The sequence below is a fragment of the Lygodium microphyllum genome, chromosome 3 (assembly GCF_053477565.2).
Source record: "Lygodium microphyllum isolate KBCC chromosome 3, Lygodium_microphyllum_v1.1.10, whole genome shotgun sequence".
Lineage (NCBI taxonomy): Eukaryota > Viridiplantae > Streptophyta > Polypodiopsida > Schizaeales > Lygodiaceae > Lygodium > Lygodium microphyllum.
In genome coordinates, this window is record NC_141137.1 from 145,944,297 (window position 1) to 145,964,022 (window position 19,726).

The window sequence follows — 19,726 nt, forward strand, 5'->3', positions numbered from 1 at the left end:
AGAGGCCAGGGCATCGGACCAAGGGTGCTCGGCGGCTGCCCAAGGGCCTACCAAGTCCTACAAAGGCGGATGAAATCAATGGACTTTTTCTTCTTTTTTTTTGAAATGTTTTGAAAATATATAAGTAATATAGGGGCAGCGGCCGATTAAGTGACAGATAGGAAAAGATAAAGAGAGTTTTAAACCCAAGTCAAGCACAAAACTAGCAAACCAATCCCTCGCACTGACTAGGATAAGTGTCTAAGGATGAGAACGAGTGTGTGTATGTGCCAATCATGTGGTGAATATGTAAAAAGGCAAAAAAAAAGGATGGTAGGCTTAGCAAGACAAGCAAAATAAGCAAGCAAGCAAGGGAAGGGAAACTGCCATTAGGAGAACTGCCATCTGTTATGCTACAAATATGGTGGATCCTAGAGTCGACCACTCCAAAAGACCAAAAATTGATAAATACGTACAGATGCATGTTTACATGAACAGAATGCCAATGCATGGAGTAATGCAAAGGGAGATGCAACGTGACATGCTCATGTAATATGCGATGCAACAGTGCCACTGGGACAGTGCCCTCGTAGGGGGATTGTTCACTTGTCCAAGTGCCCCTTTACAATCAAGTCATCCTGACAGTGCGGATGAAGTTACAAATGCCCATAATACAATATAAAAGAATAAGTGAATGTAATGTCTAAAAACTGTAAACATCACTGTCACAATCAAGAGTAGAAGCCGCCCCCTCTCAAACTGGAAGGGAAAGCAAGAGGGAAGCACCCTCTCCTCGTCAAGCTGAAAAAGTAGGAGAGGGTGTATCCAAGCCGATCCTGGGTAGCAGGTACTTAAGAACCGGCCGATTGACCGCTTTGGTCAAGATATCTACAAAATTATCTGATAAAGGCACAAACTCTAGGCGAATAGTGCCTAGCTCAACCTGCTCTCTGGAAAAGTGAAAGTGGACTCCCACATGCCGTGTCCGTGGTGTGATGATCGGATTGCCCGCAAGGGCAATGGCACTTTGATTGTCGCAGTAGACAACTGTGGGAGAGTCACATGGAAAATGAAGCGCCGCCAATAAACTCCTTAGATAGATGGCCTCGATGATGCCATCGAAGAGAGCTCGATACTCAGCCTCGGCTATGGAAGCCGCCACCGTCTCTTACTTACGGCTGGACCAAGAAATAGGAGCCGTGGCCAAGGTAAAGAGGTAGCCGCCATGGGAACGCCGGGTGTCAGGATCTCTTGCCCAATCAGAATCAATTTATCCTTGCAAACATAAACTAGAACCAGATGTCAAGCCATAAGAAAAAATGCACCGCAAATAACGCAACACACGAAGACATGCAATCCAATGTGACATCCTAGGTGCTATGAGATACTAACTGAGTATGCTAACTGAGTAAGCTAAATCTGTCCTAGTGTGAATTAACCAAAGAAGTTTTCCTACAACAGAACGATAGGTATGTGCATCGAAGGGCTGTCCTAGGATATCCTTCGACAAGTGGACAATAGGATCAAGAGGCATGGCCACTAGCCGTGTCTAATCCGAAGTGGTAAGCTCACCTATCTTGTCATCAGGCGTGTGTGTGTGTACACAAGACACTCAAAGACTCTGAAATGGAAAGTAATAGGGCGAGAGCCAAAAAATGCCTCATACGAGGTCTTCTGAGAAAGAGCCGCAGTCGGGCACCGGTTAAGGATATACACCGAAGTGTTAACAGCCTCAACCCAAAGGCGCTCAGAAAGCTCTGCTGCGAACAGCATAGAGCGTGCCATTTCCATGATTGTGCGGTTCCTACGCTCTACGACTCCATTCTGAAAGGGGGAGTTGATAGAGGTAAGCTGGCGAGAAATGCCATGCTTCTGTAGAAACTCGGAAAACTCGTGGAGGATAAACTCACCACCGCTATCACTCCTCATGCACCCAACACGATGACCAATCTGGTTATGAACCAGTAGCACCCAAGCAAAAACATATATGAAAGCATCTGACTTATGCTTGAGGAAGTACATCCACATGTATCGAGAATGATCATCCACTATCAAAAAGAAGTACAGCGCACTGTTCAAAGCGGCAGTGGATGTCGGCCCGCAAAGATCAACGTGAATCAATCTAAGATGCTCCTCAGCTCTATGTGTAGACCGCTGAGGAAATGGGGTATGGTGTTGCTTCTTGAGCTGACAGGCTTTACAGACATCTCGAGCTAGCTTCAGGCGTGAAAGGCCGTCAACCAGCTCACGGCATGACAACTCATAAAGTGAGTCATAACCAAGACGTCCTAAGCGAAAATGCCAAAGACGTTCATTGTATGTAGGCTCCCAAGATGTGGCTAAGGCCTGGAAGCTATGGAACACGAAGCCCTCGGCAGTCGGCTCGGTGAGAAAATGAGTCATGTAGTATAGGCCATTAGGCTGTGCCTCACCGCGAGCAATCACTAAACTAGTCTGAGAGTCAAGGACCTCGACTGTGGTCGCTGTAAAGAAACTGCTCGCCCCAACCGGCAAAGCTGCTGAACAGATAACAAGTTCACCCCAAGCTGAGGAACATGATATACATTGTCCAGCAAAGCCAGATCCGGACCCTTGTCAGTGGAAAAACTGACGCAACCTTGAGCCTGAATCTTGACCGAGGAGTTGTTTCCTACACGGACCCGCCCGGCTGCAGGGGCTCGGGTACGGAAAATGTCCTCTATAGAAGTCATGTGATATGTAGCTCCACTGTCCACAACCCAAACTGGAGCTGAAGTGCTCGGCTGTGACGAGTGGGCCTCTGCAGTAACCTCATCAGGAGGCAACTCACAGATGTGGACGAGACTCGCATCGGATGTCTCTACAGAGACGATGTGGGCCTTTGCAAACCAGTCAAACAAGCCCTCTAGAGTTGAGAATGTTGCCAACTGAGATGACTGTGCGGTGGCAATGTGAGTCTGACCTTTAAACTGCCCCTTGCCATCACCCTGCCTCCTCTGCTGGGGGTTGCCCGACTAAGGGGCGGGGGTCTGAGACTTAGGTTTTGATACTGTGCCTCGTGCCTTTGATCGACACTCCTCGTCAAAATGGCCAGCCTTTTGACAATGTTGACAATACCTATTCTTTTTAGGTACATTCTGCCACCCTGGTTTAAGTTGTGACTGGGAGTTTCCTTGAGAATCCCCAGATTGATTTAGCTTTTGAGTTTGATTTTGATTTTGAGTGGAGCTTTGGTTTGGTTTGCCCTTCCCTTGTTGCCCGTTCTAAGAATGAGCAAGAAGAGCCCCCTTTGAAGAGGAATTCATATGAAACTAATCGAACAACTGTGTGTAATGCAACAACTGACACTTAAATTCATAGAATGTAGGTATGGTAGGCTTTAAAACTATTCCTTTCATAAAATTGAAGTATTTCTTGGGGAGTTTATTTAGGAACAATGTGACCTAATCGTCAGAGGACTTGGGAGTCCCCGTAGTGGAGAATTTAGCGAGGAGACGCCGATACTCAACCAACTTGAATTTCAAGTCATCTCAGTCAATAATTTTGAAAAGCTGAAGCTCATGGTCAAGATTAATACGACGGGTCCTATCCCGAGCCGCATAGCGGTCAATCAAGTGTGTCCATCGCTCTAACGCTAAGTCAAAATACTGAAGGTGAGAATGAAACTCAGGCAATAAGCCCTGCATCAGCTCAACAATAGCGGAGGCATTCCTAGCCTTCCATGAGCGGACAACCTCGTATAAAACAAATGCGGGATCGGGTTGGGGTTTCAACCCTTGCACAAGATCCCATAGGTTCTGTGAGTCAAGGACATGTCTCATCAAATTCGAACAAGCAGTAAATTTTGACTCGTTAAAACGAGTCTTGTCATTAAATGCATTCTTGCCAGAATATGAGCTAGAACCATGAGGTGTTGGGTAGGTGGTGTAAGATGATGGTGGGAAAGATGATGGAGGTGGGTGTGTCTGATAAGAGAAAGAGGGAGGGGGAAGAGGTGGGTAGGCAAAAGGAGTCTGTGAGTGTCCAATGAGTGCCGATTGATACTGAGGCACTAGAACATGAATGTTTCCATAATGTGCCGGTGTAGGTGGAGACACTGGGACACGGTAGCCTTGTCCAAAGTGAGGCTGGGACACAGCAGAATGACCAGAAGGTCCACTAGGCAATATCATGGAGGCAAACTGTGGAAGCAATTGATCCACACTTGGGAGAGACTGAGTGGGATACCCAGGCTGCAATGATCCCGAAAGTGTGTATGAGGTAGGTGGAACACCACCCGGCTAAGGGAAGGATGAGATCCTAAAGGATGTGCCTATGTTTCCATAACCTCCCGGTGTGATGTGCGGTGCAACATGAGGTGTCTGAAATGGAAATGTAAATGCTATAAATGGAAGTGGTGAAGCAGCGGAAGAATGTGGTGGGATGGGTGGGTTTTAAAAGTGAGGTGTATGAGGTGCAGATTCTTTTTGTTCATTTTTATCATTTAAAGACTGAAAATGAAACTATGAAGATGATGATGCACCACGTAATAAAGTGAAAGGAACACCAAATTCATTCTGATTATGTGAAGTAGACGGAAAAGAAGGAAGAGCAGAAGAAGAGGTACCTCACTTTTTCTTATAATCCCCGCGACGTGTGTTAACATACAAGAATTGGTCCTGAAGATGACCTTTTCCGTAGTCAACAGACTGGACTTTTTCTTCCACATGATCTCTACCATTATATTGCAAAATAAAAGAGGTAAAAAAAGAATGCACAAAAGATGAATCAAAAGTATCTTGCACCGGAGAGAACGGAAAAGTCTGAAAAAATGGAAAATACTCCGGATCTTGCTCTCCAAGAGAGGGGCCCATCCCTGATGGAGGTCTCGACGGCCCTACAACATTATCAGACTTACACGCAACATCTAAAGAGTGAAAATCATGCATACCTTCATTCAGAAGCTTTTCTTAAAGGGCAATCCTTCGATCGAGCTCCTCAATGTTTTTTCGTCGATAGGCTATGATCAGTTTATATTCTTCAGAGGTCAGCTTGCCTATCTTTTCTTCTATGTACTCAAATGTGTCTTCCACCATGTCGAAACTTTGTGGAGCAAGCTGATCGGCCCACTCTCGCTCGGTTCTCGGCATAGGCTGTTTTGGAGACAGAATCAGTGTTGATGTGTTCGAAGTCATTTGAACCTACTGTTATTCTTGCTTCTTGCGAAGAGCTCTCAGATCAAAGGCCTAGGTTTCTCAGAGAGTACCAGGCTCTGATACCATGTATAGAAAATACCCTAACACAGAAGCATAAACAGAAACCGTACAACAAAGCACAGACTGATAAAAGAACATAGTTAGGGTTAGGGTTAGGGTAACTCAGAGACAATGAACACAGTGAATAAATGAAATGATGTGACTACTAATAATACGATGCTCATGCAACAAACACGCTATGCAGTGAATGAATACTGAACCTCGAACTCCTATATCTCAAGGATCAGGGCAAGGATAATGAGCTCGAGACTGTGTCGTACTTCGAACGGATCCCAAATCGCAGCAAGGCAGCCTCCGGATGTCGAACACCAGCAAACGCAGCAGTGAGAAGTTGGATCTGATGCAGACAGCAATGAGAGAGAAAGAATAAAAACGCAGGCAACAGGTGAGAGAAAGACTAAAAACGCAGGCAAGACAGCCTGCAGGAGAGAGAAAAACTGCAGCAACTGCAGCAAGAGAGAGAAAACTGTCAGGGCGGCAGTTGGGGCCTGCAAACACAGCAGTTTGCTGACTGTACGACAGTAGTGCAAATGATCAGCAGTCAGTCGCCAAGCAGAAACAGCAACAATCAGCGTGTGGAGGGCTGGAAATAAGCGCCAGACTGTAGGGAACAGTGATGGACAGCAAGGGCTGAGATGTCCTCCGCGAACGGGGTGTGGGCAACAAGCTGATAACACCTGAAACCTGCAAAAACGAGATTCGAGAAGAGTAGAGGGCTGGCTGCCAATTTATAGAAAATTAGGGTTTTAGATCCTCTCCCACTTAACTCTCTCGATCTGCTCCCCATTTTAGGGTTTTGGCTAAAATAAGCCTAAAATAAGCGTGTTTTGGGGTTGTTTAAGTAGCTAAGAGCAATTCTTAGCACAACAGTCCAACCACTCTTATGTGGAGTGTGCGTGCTCGTCTTTTTGCCTCTTCTTCCAAGGTAGCATTCATAACTTTCACTTTGTTGCCATGCATTTCTTTCTTCCTTTTTGCCACATCTATCCATTCTGCACTTTCTTTAACAGCATTCTCCATTTTCTTTTGGGTTCCTTTCACCACACTTGCATAGGTGTGCATATTCTTTTTTAAAACATCCATTTCTTTTTGCAGCTCCGGTGTGATTTGTGATGCCTTTTGTGCATCCAATTTCTTTTTGCATTCCTCTAGTTCTTCTTTTAGGTTAGAGATTGTTGAGTCTTTTTCTGCTATGTGTACATCCAATGTTTGTTGCATCTCTTTTTTTAGTTTCTCCATCATTTCAGCTAGAACCCACTTTGGGCCACTTTCTTCTTGAGATTCAAAGGCTTTACACTTCATTACTTCACGCAGGTCCCACACAGAGGAGGGGGCGACAATCACAATTTACCGATTTCTTTCCAACAATGATCACACACACGATCCCTACACAAAGAGTGATGCTATAGAGAGCCGAGGAGAACAGAGCTGCATGTTGACCATGGGTGCAGGGGTACCAAATACACGTCCCATCCAAAGAGATTATAGATATTTGCCGACAACATGAACAACACATGGTAGCATTTACAAACTAGACCAAATGTCTCCCACACACCGTCTCATCAGGATTACATGATATTCCATACCCACTGATCCTAACACGACAAAGCTAGACAAGCCTAGTCCCCATGATTGCATCTATATCTTTGACATATGTAGTAGATTATCATACATGCACATCACTAGGCATTTAGCACTCCATCATGCACCCACTCTACTTAGATATGGACATTATATGGTCCCTTATGGTAATTGCATTGCATGGTATAGTACATCACACTTTATGTCCGGCACTACACGCTTTGATATTCAATGACTACTGCTCATTTACATGTTTTGTCTCATAGATCATTCTTGGTCTCAGTATATCTGCCTCTGTCTCTCACACATGCATGCGCAGCCAAAGCACTATTTTTAGGTCAAACTCCAAACATAAAGTACACAAATGTGTTTGCTATTTCTTTGTTTCATAACCAAAGGACCAGATCTTTGGGCCTCTAATCATCCTATGGTGCAAAAGCTTTGAGAGCAAAACATGTTGAGATGGCAAGCTCAACACGTGCGGACATTGATGATGGACCGCCTGGCTAGATGAGTCCGCACGTCTACACTTAGCACGTTGGTGGTCATTATGATACTCACATGGCCACTGACTTATCACTTATTATATTTAGTTTGTTACACCTACCTATAGCTGGCAAAGATACAACACCAGAGTCGATTAGTGTAGTCGGTTATGCACTATTTGACTTAGAAGGCCACTTTCCTTTATGTTGTATCTTATCTATACTTTGTGTACATTGTATAGTGTGTGGAAGAAGAAGAAGAAACCAGCAAGAAAACGTTTGGCCTCCATCTCTCTTCTTGTGTTATTGAGTGAGCTTTCTCTTGTGTATACAGTGTGTGTTTGGCGCAGCAGCTCAAGCACATCCACCCATCACGCGATTCTTGACAAAACAGACTAGGTACTGGTAGTCCATGCTGTAAATGGTCAATGCTCATCTTCAGTCTATGGATTGGGTGCACCACAAGTCATTGGCCTTAGGTTCCATGGGAAGTAGACAAGAGATCTAATGAAAGTTATGTGAGCTTTCAACAGAAGTTTAGATAGATCTAAAAATACTCATAGTACAGTAAGCTATGCAGTTCTCCCATAACTTGTATAGATAAAGGAAATTTTTCTGATGTCTCATAAAAGCAAGTACACAATATGCAATCCTCAATGTCATTCACCTAGACCCATGGTACTACCTGATCTCTTGTCAGTCATGCTAGCTTTTATCCAGAAAAGACATAAGATGCTCTATCTGCTGTGTTAACCTGCCGCTTAGTGCTATTTTTTCCATCATCCTAGGCTAAAACCCTTTTCAAATTCAGATTGCAAACCAGTTTCTTTGCTCAGACATTTTTATTGCTCAAATTTACTATGTAGCATTGAAACTCAACCTAGGCTAAAAGCTTTTGAAATACAGAATTGCAAACCAATTTCTTTGTTTGATCAATTGCATTACTCGATAATTTACTTAGAGCCATATTGCAACCCAAAGTACCACTGGTACATACAACAACAGCAATCTAAACAAGGCCAATTAATTTCTCAAGAACATTACCTGTCCAACACAAGTAACCCTTTCTGTTGCAAAAAGCTCCTCATCAGGTATCACTGACCCAATGTCATTTCCACCAGGAATGTCATTGGCTGTAAATAAACCTTCAAATCCAGAGACATACTTGGCATCTGAAACATCTATGGAGACAATGCGTGCATGTGGTTTTGTGCTCAGTACAAGAGCAGCATGTAGACCAGATGGTGGCATAGAAGTATCATCAGTGTACTCTGCTTCACCTGTTACCTGGAGCATGCCAATTGAGATCCTCATAAAATTTCCAGCAAGAATCCAAATAGCTACAGTACACTGTTGACAACTTGTTAACCACATAAGCCAACCTGCAGCTCCGCAGATGCATGCATCAGAGGTTGCCCAGCCGGACTGTGATTTTCAGAAGCTTGGAAAAACTGAATTCCACGTGATGGAGGTTTGTGATATGTTGCAACCGCAGACTTGTAGCTATCAGGGAAACTATGAGATAGATTTGCCTCCTGTTCAAGCTTGTAAGTTGTAAAAAGAAAGAACTTGAAGAAGAAACTTGCCACCAAGGATAAACGGAATTCTTCCATCCCACCTGGAGCATTCTCAGCAATCACAACATCCTCCTGAAGTTTTCTGAGTCCACTTTGCAGGGTTTGTTCTGTCCACTCTTTTCCATGCAAAAACAGTTCTGTCTGCCTAGCAGATATAGGAACAGGACCAACACCACCATAAACTATAGATGCTTCCTCTACTACTAATGTCCCTAGTCGCTCAGCAAACCTCACCCTCATGCCTGCATTGACAAGGGCAATATCATCATCCCTCCTGTGTGCTTGCTTGAATTCTTTCACATACTCATACTGTTTGGTCCAAGGTAAAAGAATAGAATGAAGAATCTCAGACTTCCTTAGTGCAACTTTTCTGTAGCTGATGAAAAATTCTGCTGCTTCCACTGATCTCATGACCCCATCATGATCCATCAGCCTAAACACTGCCTTGCTTGCTATCCATAAGGGATTCAAATCGGAGATCGGGCTGGCTGTACAGATGTTCCCACCAACTGAAGCAACATTTCTTATTTGACAACCAGCAAACCAGCGAAGCTGCTCCATAAAAGCATGGCAAGATGATGTTTCATGTGTCTTTCTCTCTGATAAACATTGCCGCATTACTTCCAAAAGTCTTGTCAAAGTAACAGAGGCCCCAATAGTTATCCAATCATCATTTATTATCACTGAATTAAGTTCCTCTATATGAGAGGTAGAGATTAGAACTGGATAAATTATCTTCTTGAATTTAGTTTCAATGCCTATCTCAGTATTGCCAACGAGAAATTTTGCATCAGGGTACTTCCATTTCAACTGTAGAGCATCGTGAAGGTTTTGTGGGCGAAACCACACCATCCCACCTCGACCTGTAAGAAACAAAGGCTGTAGTGGTCTGGAAACCAACTCGCTGGGGAATATATATTCTCCTGAAGCAATATTAGAGGCCTGATCAGGTCTGCCATTCTGCTTTTTTTCCACTTTTTCACTGCAATCACAGGGCTTCCCAGTAGAAGGGCAAATCCTCCTTGTATCTTTTGCTGCATTTACACCAATCGGACGCTCTATTGCATCACTAAGAGACTCACTTCTGTAAGCCAAGTCATCTGTTTTTGCAAATACACGGAAGGCATCAATAATTGGCCTGTAACCTGTACATCGACACAAGTTTCCAGAGAGGCATTCCTCAATCTCCTCCTCTGATGGAGGATGCTTGCTAGATCTTAGAAGAGTGTACATAGACATAACAAATCCAGGTGTACAAAATCCACATTGTGATCCATGACTTCTTGCAAGAGCAGCCTGAAAAGTATAAAGAATACTTCACATTTAGAACATTGCACATTCAGCCATTTGAGTTAAATTTGAATCCCTTTAAAAAATGTGACTGATTAAGTGCAAAGCAGTGTAAGATCACATGGTAAATGTACTTCATGTTCAGTAAGATGCTTTTATCTAAGGTAAGTATTGGGTAAGGCATGTTCTTGCAGAATATCGTGATGTCTCCATAGAGCAATTAATCTACATATTATTGAATTTGAATTCCTAAACACTGACTCTGCATGCACAAAGCAGTGTAAGGTCACGTGTCAACAAATGAGCTTCATGGTCAGCAAGATGGTGTTTAAGGAGAAGCATCGAACAAGGTGCATTCTTGCAGAATATTTTGATGTTTCAATACACACTAATATTACATTTTCAGGGAAGCATCCTCCTTCTATTGAAAGCTTTTCCTTTTTTTCTTAAAACCAAAAGGGTGTGGCTAGTTATACTACTCTGAAGAAAATGCAACGAAGTACAGATTCTCAATTGTCTAGTTGGAGTTGGAAGCAAAACAAATCACATATACACAAGGCCTTTCATGGCAGTCTGGGAGAGATGGGGGAAAGAAGTCATGGTGGAGTGTTACATTACCAATGTTTACCATCCTGTAGGGTGAAAAACACGGGCTATGGCAACCCAAGTGTGAAGGAACTGCTGCCGAAGCTTCCATCCATGCCGAAAGTCTCCCTGAAGCTGCTCCCAACAGCCTCTAAGGGAGGTAATAGGGGATGACCAGAGCTCCACCAAAGTGGCATACACAAAGACACTCTCAGCATAAAAGACCAACTACCAGAGGACCTTCCAGATATGCATTCTTGTAAGGCTGCTAATAATCTCTCACACCTCAGATCATGACACAATAGGCTCCAATACCTACCAGCTGGCCAAAACCCCCATGCCCACACCTCAGATCACAACACAAACGGCTCCAATACCTAATGGCTGACCAGAGCCTCCAGGCTTGTGAGATGGGGAAGATTGAAGCTCAACTAAGAGTACACAATTGATAGTGAAGAGAATGAGAGAGTGAAGTCATGACTCCCAATGCAATTACCAAAGAATGTAATGCAAGTACAAAATACAACCCTTAAACCTTAGGGTTGTTAATGTGCATTCACACCCAAAAGGTGTAAAACACGATAATTTTCCAAACTCTGTAACATAAGTACACATAAAATAAAAGATAATATTACTAGGGGAAAAAACCTCTCATAAGGAGAGTAAAAAGTGCCCCAATGTCCTACCCTGGATCACTGACAGTCCTCTATGAGTGTAGGCGTGAGTCATACCCAACAAAACCCCCTGGAGTGAAAAGTGATTAGCAGACAAGAATCATCCACCAAAGGAGATCAAATTTAAAGCATTGTGAAATGCTTCAAATTTGTCAAGAGGAAGAGCTTTGGTAAAGATGTCTACCACATTACTAGTGGTAGGACAGTAGAGAAGGCTAATATCTCCTGCATGTAGCCTCTCTCTGACAAAGTGATAGTGGATCTCTATGTGTTTCGTGCTTGCATGAAACAGTGGATTCTGTGCCACTGCAATGGCACTCTGACTGTCAATAGACAAAGGAGTAGGCTCTGTGACAAATATATCAAGATCATCCAACAAAGGTCTTGGCTATACACATTTAACTGTGGTAGTGAAAGCTGCCTTGTATTCGGCTTCACAAGACGATGTGGCAACACTAGATTGTTTCTTGCTAAGCCAAGAGATACAAGATGAGTCAAGAAAGAAACAATTTCCACTTGTGGAGAGGCGTGAATCAAAATCACCAACCCAATTTGAATCATTGTAAGCATGTAACTGCAGTGGTTCCCCTTGGCATAAAGTAGTCCAAGAATCCTAGTACCCTGTAAGTAACAAAAAACACACTTCACACATTGCCAATGTGACATGTGTGGGCTGTGCATATATCTACTCACGGCTGAAACTACAAACTGAATATATGGCCTTGTGTCGCATAAATAAATGAGACATCCAACTGCTAGAGCAAATGTATGGATGTCAAACAAATCACTGTCATCATGCAGGACAGTCTGAGTTCAGTCTCCATTGGTGTGCAAACTTGATTGCAATCTTGTAAGCAAAACCTCTCAAGAAATCTACCAATATATCTGGATAATGACAATCCAATGCCTCTAGCATCATGAATGAACTAAATGCCCAAAGAGTAGTGCAAAGGCCATAAGTCTAACATCTCAAAAGTTTGCTGCAAATTTTTCTTGAATGTTAAAATCTGATCAGCATGTGTCCCTATGAGCAAAAGACCATCTACATAAAGACATATGACCAGCAAGGATCCCCCCTCTTTGCAAACATAAAGAGTAGACTCTAATGAGCTGCTAATGAATCCTTGGCTAAGTAAAAAGGTATCAATTTTTGCATATCAAGCTCGGGGAGCTTGCTTCAAACCATACAAAGTCTTTTTCAACTTGCATACCAAGTGTTCAGATCCCTCAACTGCAAAACCAATGGGTTGCTGTACATACACTTCTTCTTGAAGTTCCCCGTGTAAAAATGCAGTCTTAATATCAAGCCAGTGCACAGTCCAACCTTGATGGGCAGCCAAAGCAACCATAGATCGAATGGTAGTCATACGGGATGTAGGAGCAAATGTCTCCTCATAGTCAATGCCTTTCTTTTGTGCGTAGCCTTCGGCCACAAGCCTAGCTTTATACTTATCAATGGATCCATCTACATTTCTTTTTAGTTTATAGACCCACTTTGTACCAATGGCTTTCTTCCCAATAGGCAATGCCACTAGATCGCATGTTTGATTCTTTATGATAGAATCAAATTCAGCTTGCATTGCTACCATCCAATGCACACTTTGTTGTGCATCCTCGAAACATTCAGACTCCTCATCATCAAGTGTGTGTGTGCTGCCATAACAAACTCCATTGTATTAGTACGATCATACAGACAAGCTTGTCTCCTAGTAGGACCAACAATAGGAGCATCCAAATGGCTATATTTCATAATCTGCAAGTACCATCTAAGCATCTGCCTAGCTTCCTGATTGTGTACAAACTCCTACTGAATCTCAAATACAGCATCTTGTTGAATATTCAGATCAGCCATAGACTGAATTTCTACATTGCTCAATGGAGCAACTGGCTGAACATTGTGTTCATTTACCGAAGCTCCAGCTATATCACCAAAAGAAATGGGCAGCAGCCCTTCAAACACATCATTTGCAGCCTAATATGTATCAAAACCAGCAAGGGATAATTCTGGTTTTTCATCAAAAACCACATCCCTATTGACAAAGACTTTCTTAGAAACAAGGTCACACACTCTATATCCTTTGTGCTCACTACTATACCCTTAAAAAATGCATTTGACAACCTTGTTGTCCAACTTCTTTCCTAGTACTTTGGGAATATGAGCATACACAAAACACCCAAGAGTACGAAAATGGCCACATGAAGATTTTCAGTTATTCCAAGCCTCAAAAGGCGTAAAATTTTTTAATGCCTTGGTAGGACACCTGTTCAAAACATGACAAGCACACATAACTGCTTCCATCCAAAAGCCATGTGGAAAACTCTTTGTAACCAGCCTTCCTCCTCGGATAGGGTGGTAAATAACCTAATTAAGCACTATTTACAACGATTAACAAATTCACAAAACTAAAATGCACACTTTACCATATAATCTTGGACATTGGACACCTTGTTGATCCCAAAACTGGCACCCCTTTCGGTATTTATTTAACTCAATTGAAGAAGAAGTTGATGTACAATGGGATTCTTCCAATCTCTTTTGGTATTCCAACTCCCCTTGCTGTTCAAAATGACCAGCAAGTTTTGAATCTGATTTGCCTCTTGATTCGGGCAATCAATTGTCTTCATCCGCTTTGATGGAGATGGAAAATGTCCCAAATTCAATTATTTGCTGGTCTCTCCACTTGAATTGGCTAAAAATAGCTTCAGCCCTGTTGAATCCAAGTCTTGTAGCTTCCAATTTCAAGCATGCTTCCCGAGGCTGCTGCTAAACCCTAATTTCTACTCTGCAGATTAGGATTTACACTAGAGAAATCTGAAATTATAGCCTCTGGTGATCTCAATGCTGCAATCTTTGGAGCAAAGCTATAGAAAGTCTGGGAGATGAGAGAGAATGCTAAGGAGAGAGAAAATTCAAACTTTCTTCGTGAAGAACTGAAGAAAATCTGCCATTTACTGCTGCTGCCGCCTTGTCTCAACAACATATAGATATTGTCACGTATTATTGATTGGTCTTCTCCTACCCCTGGCTACCTCAAAAGGTCCTCATATGGCTGTAAATCATACCAACAATATCTCCTCCCTCTCTCTTGTAGATTGAATACCCTAAAAATACCTCTCTCCAACCTCTAAAGACGTTTTTCAGTCTTACATGGGCATTTTTGACAAGTGACAGCCTTCCCAAATGATTTTTCCACCATTATCCATAACTAAATTTTAATTTTCAATCTTTAAATATTAAAAATTAATCTAATAATTATTTCAGTGCCTTGAAAAATAATCTGATTGGCCAATAATTAAATTGGCTAGACAACTTCCATTTCTGAGTGTCTCTATGCCATCTTTGACTAACAAATTGGCGTTAGATACCATTAAACACCACTTCCCTAGTGTCACCAAGCTGACACTTATAGCCAAATGAATGACCTAGGCCAACAACTGGCACCAGATACCACCAAGTATCTTTGCGGCATAACTTATAGCAACTTTTGCCTTTGATATCCCGTGATTTCCTCAAGTCCAGGGCTCGTAAATTTACTCTAACCTAGTTACACCTAATATGTGTAACATTTACTTAACCATGTGATTAAAAATTAATCCACATGTTAAGTGAGGTTTCAAAAATGCATGTCCTTATAACACTCTTCGCTTCAACATACATCTAGCCATCTCCATGAGTGATCGATTATTCATTTCTACAACCCATTCTGCTGTGGAGTATATGCAGTAGTATACTGATGGACAATGTGTCACGAGGACGTGAAAATTTGATGCTTTGCTTATGTTTAATTGACATTTGATTAAAGGATTAATCAAATGTGCAATTAAAAGATGCATATGTTTTGCATATATGAGGTGCAAGCTACTTTTTCACAGTTGAAGGCCGAAGGACCCTGTGAAAAAGATGGGTGTCAAAGGCAAAAGTTGTAACAAGTTACACTTGTTAGGTTCTAGGTGAATTTTGGTGTCAGTTTGCCCCTAGGACCATTAATGGGCCATTCAGTGTCAGTGGTGACACTAGGGACTAGGCATTAATTAATGGATTAATGCTTGTCCAAGAGCCAATTAATGCATGGGATCACTTTGGGTTGCAAATGGCCTAGCCAATTAATTTTTGGATGGGCAAGGTCAATTTTCTGGGAATGGATTAAGGGCTGAAAAAATAATTAAATGGCTGAAAATTGCTGAAAATTTATTAAGAAAGCTGCCACTTGGCAAAACTTTCCCATGCAAGTGGGAGAAAGGCTAAATAGGGCTGAAGGGAGAGGAAAATCTCGTTTTTTCATTTTGGAGCTGTTGGGAAGAGGTGTTGGACTATTGCTACCAGTTTTGGGGCCATTTCCCAGCCATTGGAGACCATTTTGGTGATGGAGAGTGCATATTCTTGACCTTGGCACAAGCTCTACCAAACTCATAGCAAGCTACAAAGTAAGGATAATCTAGGGAGGGTAATTGGCGCCATGGTGAAGATCCACTTTAAAGATGGTCTCCACTCTCCTCCGAGACATGGCTGATATTCTAGAAGCCCTCCTAGAGGAGGAGCTTCCAAGCGTGAGCATTCCCTTGTCACATCCAACTCCTCCCACAAAAGTTCTACCATTATGGCCTTGGTCATATATGAGATTTGTGGGCCATGGGGGATTCTTCCTTTGGAGAAGGGAATCTTCATGACTCACAAATCTCAGAATGGCAAGGTGCACTTATTGGCTCCTTCATATGGACCAAGCAACTACATCCATATACCTCAGTGGGGATCTAAGATAGTGGAGGTCATCCACAATGAGGTACAAAGCATGTGTTCCACTAGCTGGGAGGTGTAAGTTTGGAATTAGTTTCACAAGTCATGACCCAAATGCATGATGGACATTGACTAGAGGTCTATTGTAGAGTTCATCACCTTGCTATTCTTTTACAAACCACACAACAATGACGCCTTCCCTTAGACATGATTTGAGTGACTGCTTGTCAAGGCCCTTAATACTACATGTTGACAGAGGCCCATTTGACAACTTGGTTGATGGAGCCACACTCCACAATTCAAGGGCAAACATCACCCTCCTACTATGCCCATGGGCTAATATGCGGGAGTGGAGCTCGCATTCTAAACCAACCACCAAGTCCACTACATGGCACCCTCTTCCCTTCTTCTCGATTTTTGACATTTGAGTCCAACCCAATGAATGAGGAAGGGTTACTCGTGATTTCCTTACAAGGTCAAAGTCTGTCGACTCAAAAATCATTGGCCTCCATGTGCATGTCACTGCCAATAGGAATTCTGTTTAAGCAAAATCCACATATATGGAGAGCCTTCAAGTCTTGGATAGAAGGGACACCAAGACCTATTCCAACCAACATCAGATTTAGAGCTCAATCCTAGTGTTTACCTTCCAAGCACTCTGCCTAACAAAATACTAACAGCTTTAGGGGTAAACACCAACTAGGCAGGAGCTAAGAGAGGCATACTATACTTCCAATACTTGCCTTAGGTGACACAACCAAAAAGAATATCACAGATGTGAAACAGGAAGCTGTTCAGCAGACCCTAAAATTTACCCCTGAGTGTACATCTAGCATCCTAAAGTGTGACTAGCCTTGACTTCAATACAACCTGGGGTCCTAAGAAGCTAATTTTTCAGCAAGTGTTGCATCCAACCCAAGCATTAATATTCTTTTACTTCACAAGCACAAGCACTCCTCCTTCCCAGCCAACAGAGTCGGCAAGGTACTTCTAGGAAGCGCTTTCACCTACAAGGAGTACTCCATTGGTGCCTAGACACAATGGAGGAGAGTGCACGTCGATTGGCTTAAGTCTGTTGTCTTGTATGAAGGATCAATAGGACCATCATCGTAAGGCAGGCCTTGCGGATTAGGCTGGATACTGGGGCTTCTTGTTTTGGAATCCTAAACATCTATGCACCTGATAAGTCAAAGTGAGGCCTTTTTCTTGGATTGAAGTGGTGGCCAGTTTGCCCAATGTGGACTCTTGGATTGTTGAGAGGTAACTTTGACAATCTAGAGAACCTGGAGGATCAACAAGGCACAAGCACAGATCTCTTGGCCATTGCAATTGATGAGAAGGAGCCCTAGGAGGCATTGCTTTTTGCAATGGCTGATTGTGATGTGGAGAGAGACCCGGCCTTCTTGGGGTTACAAGCTTGGGAGGCATCCTTCCAGAGCAGCTAGACAAGTTTCGCGGGTGATTGGGGCAGCTCTTGAGGGGAACAGGTGTGGAATTGTATTGTGTCTGCAATGACAAAGGGCACAAGGTGCTTACTCCTACACCCTTCACAGAGCACAAGTAGTTTCATGCTTTCCAGTCACAAAATGGGCAGAAGTTCTCAGGAGAGGATGGGCATGCTTTTTCACCTTTTGGGAGGAGGTGAAGGATCCCCTATTGAGAGCCTTTTAGCAGATCTTGAGCTTTGAGCAGCTGCTAGATAGCTTGTCTACTGGTCTTGTGTGCCTTTTTCCCAGATGGGAGAGTGATCGGAGCTCACCCAGTGGTGTCAATCACCTTTTTGCCAGTGACCTATAAGGCACTGGCAAAAATTATCAACAACGAACTTACCCCTCCTCCCCACCATCATTCATGACACCCAGAAAAGTTTTGGCCATGATCAGACCATCTTAGATAATATATTCTCACCTTCTTAGAGGCTAGAGTGGCCTAGCATAATGGGCAGAGGATTACAACAGTTCTGTTGGATTTTGATAAGGCCTACAACAAGGTTGATTGGGACTTCCTGCGGGTACCATTACTCAATAGGCTTTCGTTGGCAATGACTCAATGGGGTATCAAGGCTTAACAGGTTGTTCAACAACTGCCCATGTGTATGCCACTACACCTTGGTACTTTGTTAATGGGAACACCAGTTGTACACATCGTACCTTTCAAATATCCGCAAGCAAGTACACCCATTTATCTTGGGAATGATACGTTGGCTATCGCCGTCATGCCCCCTAGACATTTACCCACAAATATCCATCCTCTACTAATAGTACACGTTCACACATTCCATGGGCCTATCAAACACAAGAATTCCCATCCTCTACTTATTGTGTGTCTATTCATCCTCCCTCGGCCACTCATACGATCGCCATCCCTATGCCTAGTCAACCCCCACTCACAAATGAATACATCATGCACCTATTCCCAGTCAATCCCCACACACAAATGGATCCATTGTGCATACATCTTGAATGCATGGTGGACACTATTGGGGCAAAACCCAAGTGTACTCTAGTCCCCCACCCTATTCACCATTTAGCACTAACACTTCAATTGCTACAGCCAAGAACACTTTTAGCAACGAGACTCGTTTTAAGAGGCTCAAATTTCACAACTAGGTCAAACCTCATGCAACAAGTGCGGAGTCCCAAGGTCTTTGGAACCTAGTAGTTCATCTAGAAGGGATGATAGACCTTCCATTGGCCCACCTGTTGAGAAACCCTTCACCCTTCACCTGCAGTTCGCGTTTTTTGTATTTCTGTGTTTTGCGTTTAGGGTTTGCAGCCCCAAAAAGGGGCACCATCCTAGACTGACTATGCCTATTTATAGGCCACTCTCTCATTCATTTCTCACGGCTGATTCATTCAGTCCACCACTACCCTCACACCCCTTCAGGAGGACATTGCGGTTCATGGTTCATGGCTGTCTTCATCATCTTCCTTGTGCTACGGCACCCTTGTTCCCTTGTATCACATTCACTCCATGATTCGGAACTTCATCATTCCATTCATCACAGTTTCTTCTCTCTTCTCTTCTCTTCTCCATGTTTGCCGAGTTCACTCCGTGTTCCTCCCCGCCAACCCTATTGTCTCGCTGGTACGTCATCTTTTGACATGGTATCAGAGCTGGATCTGCTCATCTAGCAGAGAAGATCCTCCACTCCAGTGAAGGCAAAGACCAGTGGCGGGTTCGGCATCCACTTCTCTTCTTCTTCCGCTACATCAACATCTCGTTTTTACAGATTTCAAGTGTTTTCAGCTTGCTGCCCACACCCCTTTCGCGGAGAACATCGCAGTCTTAGTTGTCCCTTGCTGTTATCTACAGTCTGGTGCCTGTTTTCAGCCTTCCACCCGCAGTTTGCAGCTGTTTACAGTAGAACGACTCTTGTTGATCACTCTCCATTCAGAAAACAATCTCGTTTTTGCAGATTTCAGGTATTTCAGCTTGCTGCCCACACCCCAAACGCGGAGGACATCACGGTCCAGGCTGGCCATTGTTGTCTACAACAATCCGGTGCCTGTTTCAAGTCTATCACGCACTGTTTGGAGTTGATTTTAGCATATTGACTGTTATTACTGTTTTTTACCTGCGTTTT

General features: G+C 43.2%; 1 protein-coding gene across 2 annotated transcripts in view; it reads right to left on the minus strand.

Annotated features, from left to right (window-relative positions):
* LOC148039000 (xanthine dehydrogenase 1-like) overlaps positions 1-19,726 on the minus strand; it is a 79,087-nt gene that overhangs the window by 28,721 nt on the left and 30,640 nt on the right. For both annotated transcript variants that reach the window (XM_087674863.1, XM_087674865.1), the window contains exons 4-5: positions 8,662-10,152; positions 8,324-8,566 (exon numbers count right to left, since the gene is read on the minus strand). In XM_087674863.1, coding sequence (XP_087530989.1) covers positions 8,324-8,566; positions 8,662-10,152 — 1,734 coding nt within the window. The remainder of the gene's footprint in view (positions 1-8,323; positions 8,567-8,661; positions 10,153-19,726) is intronic.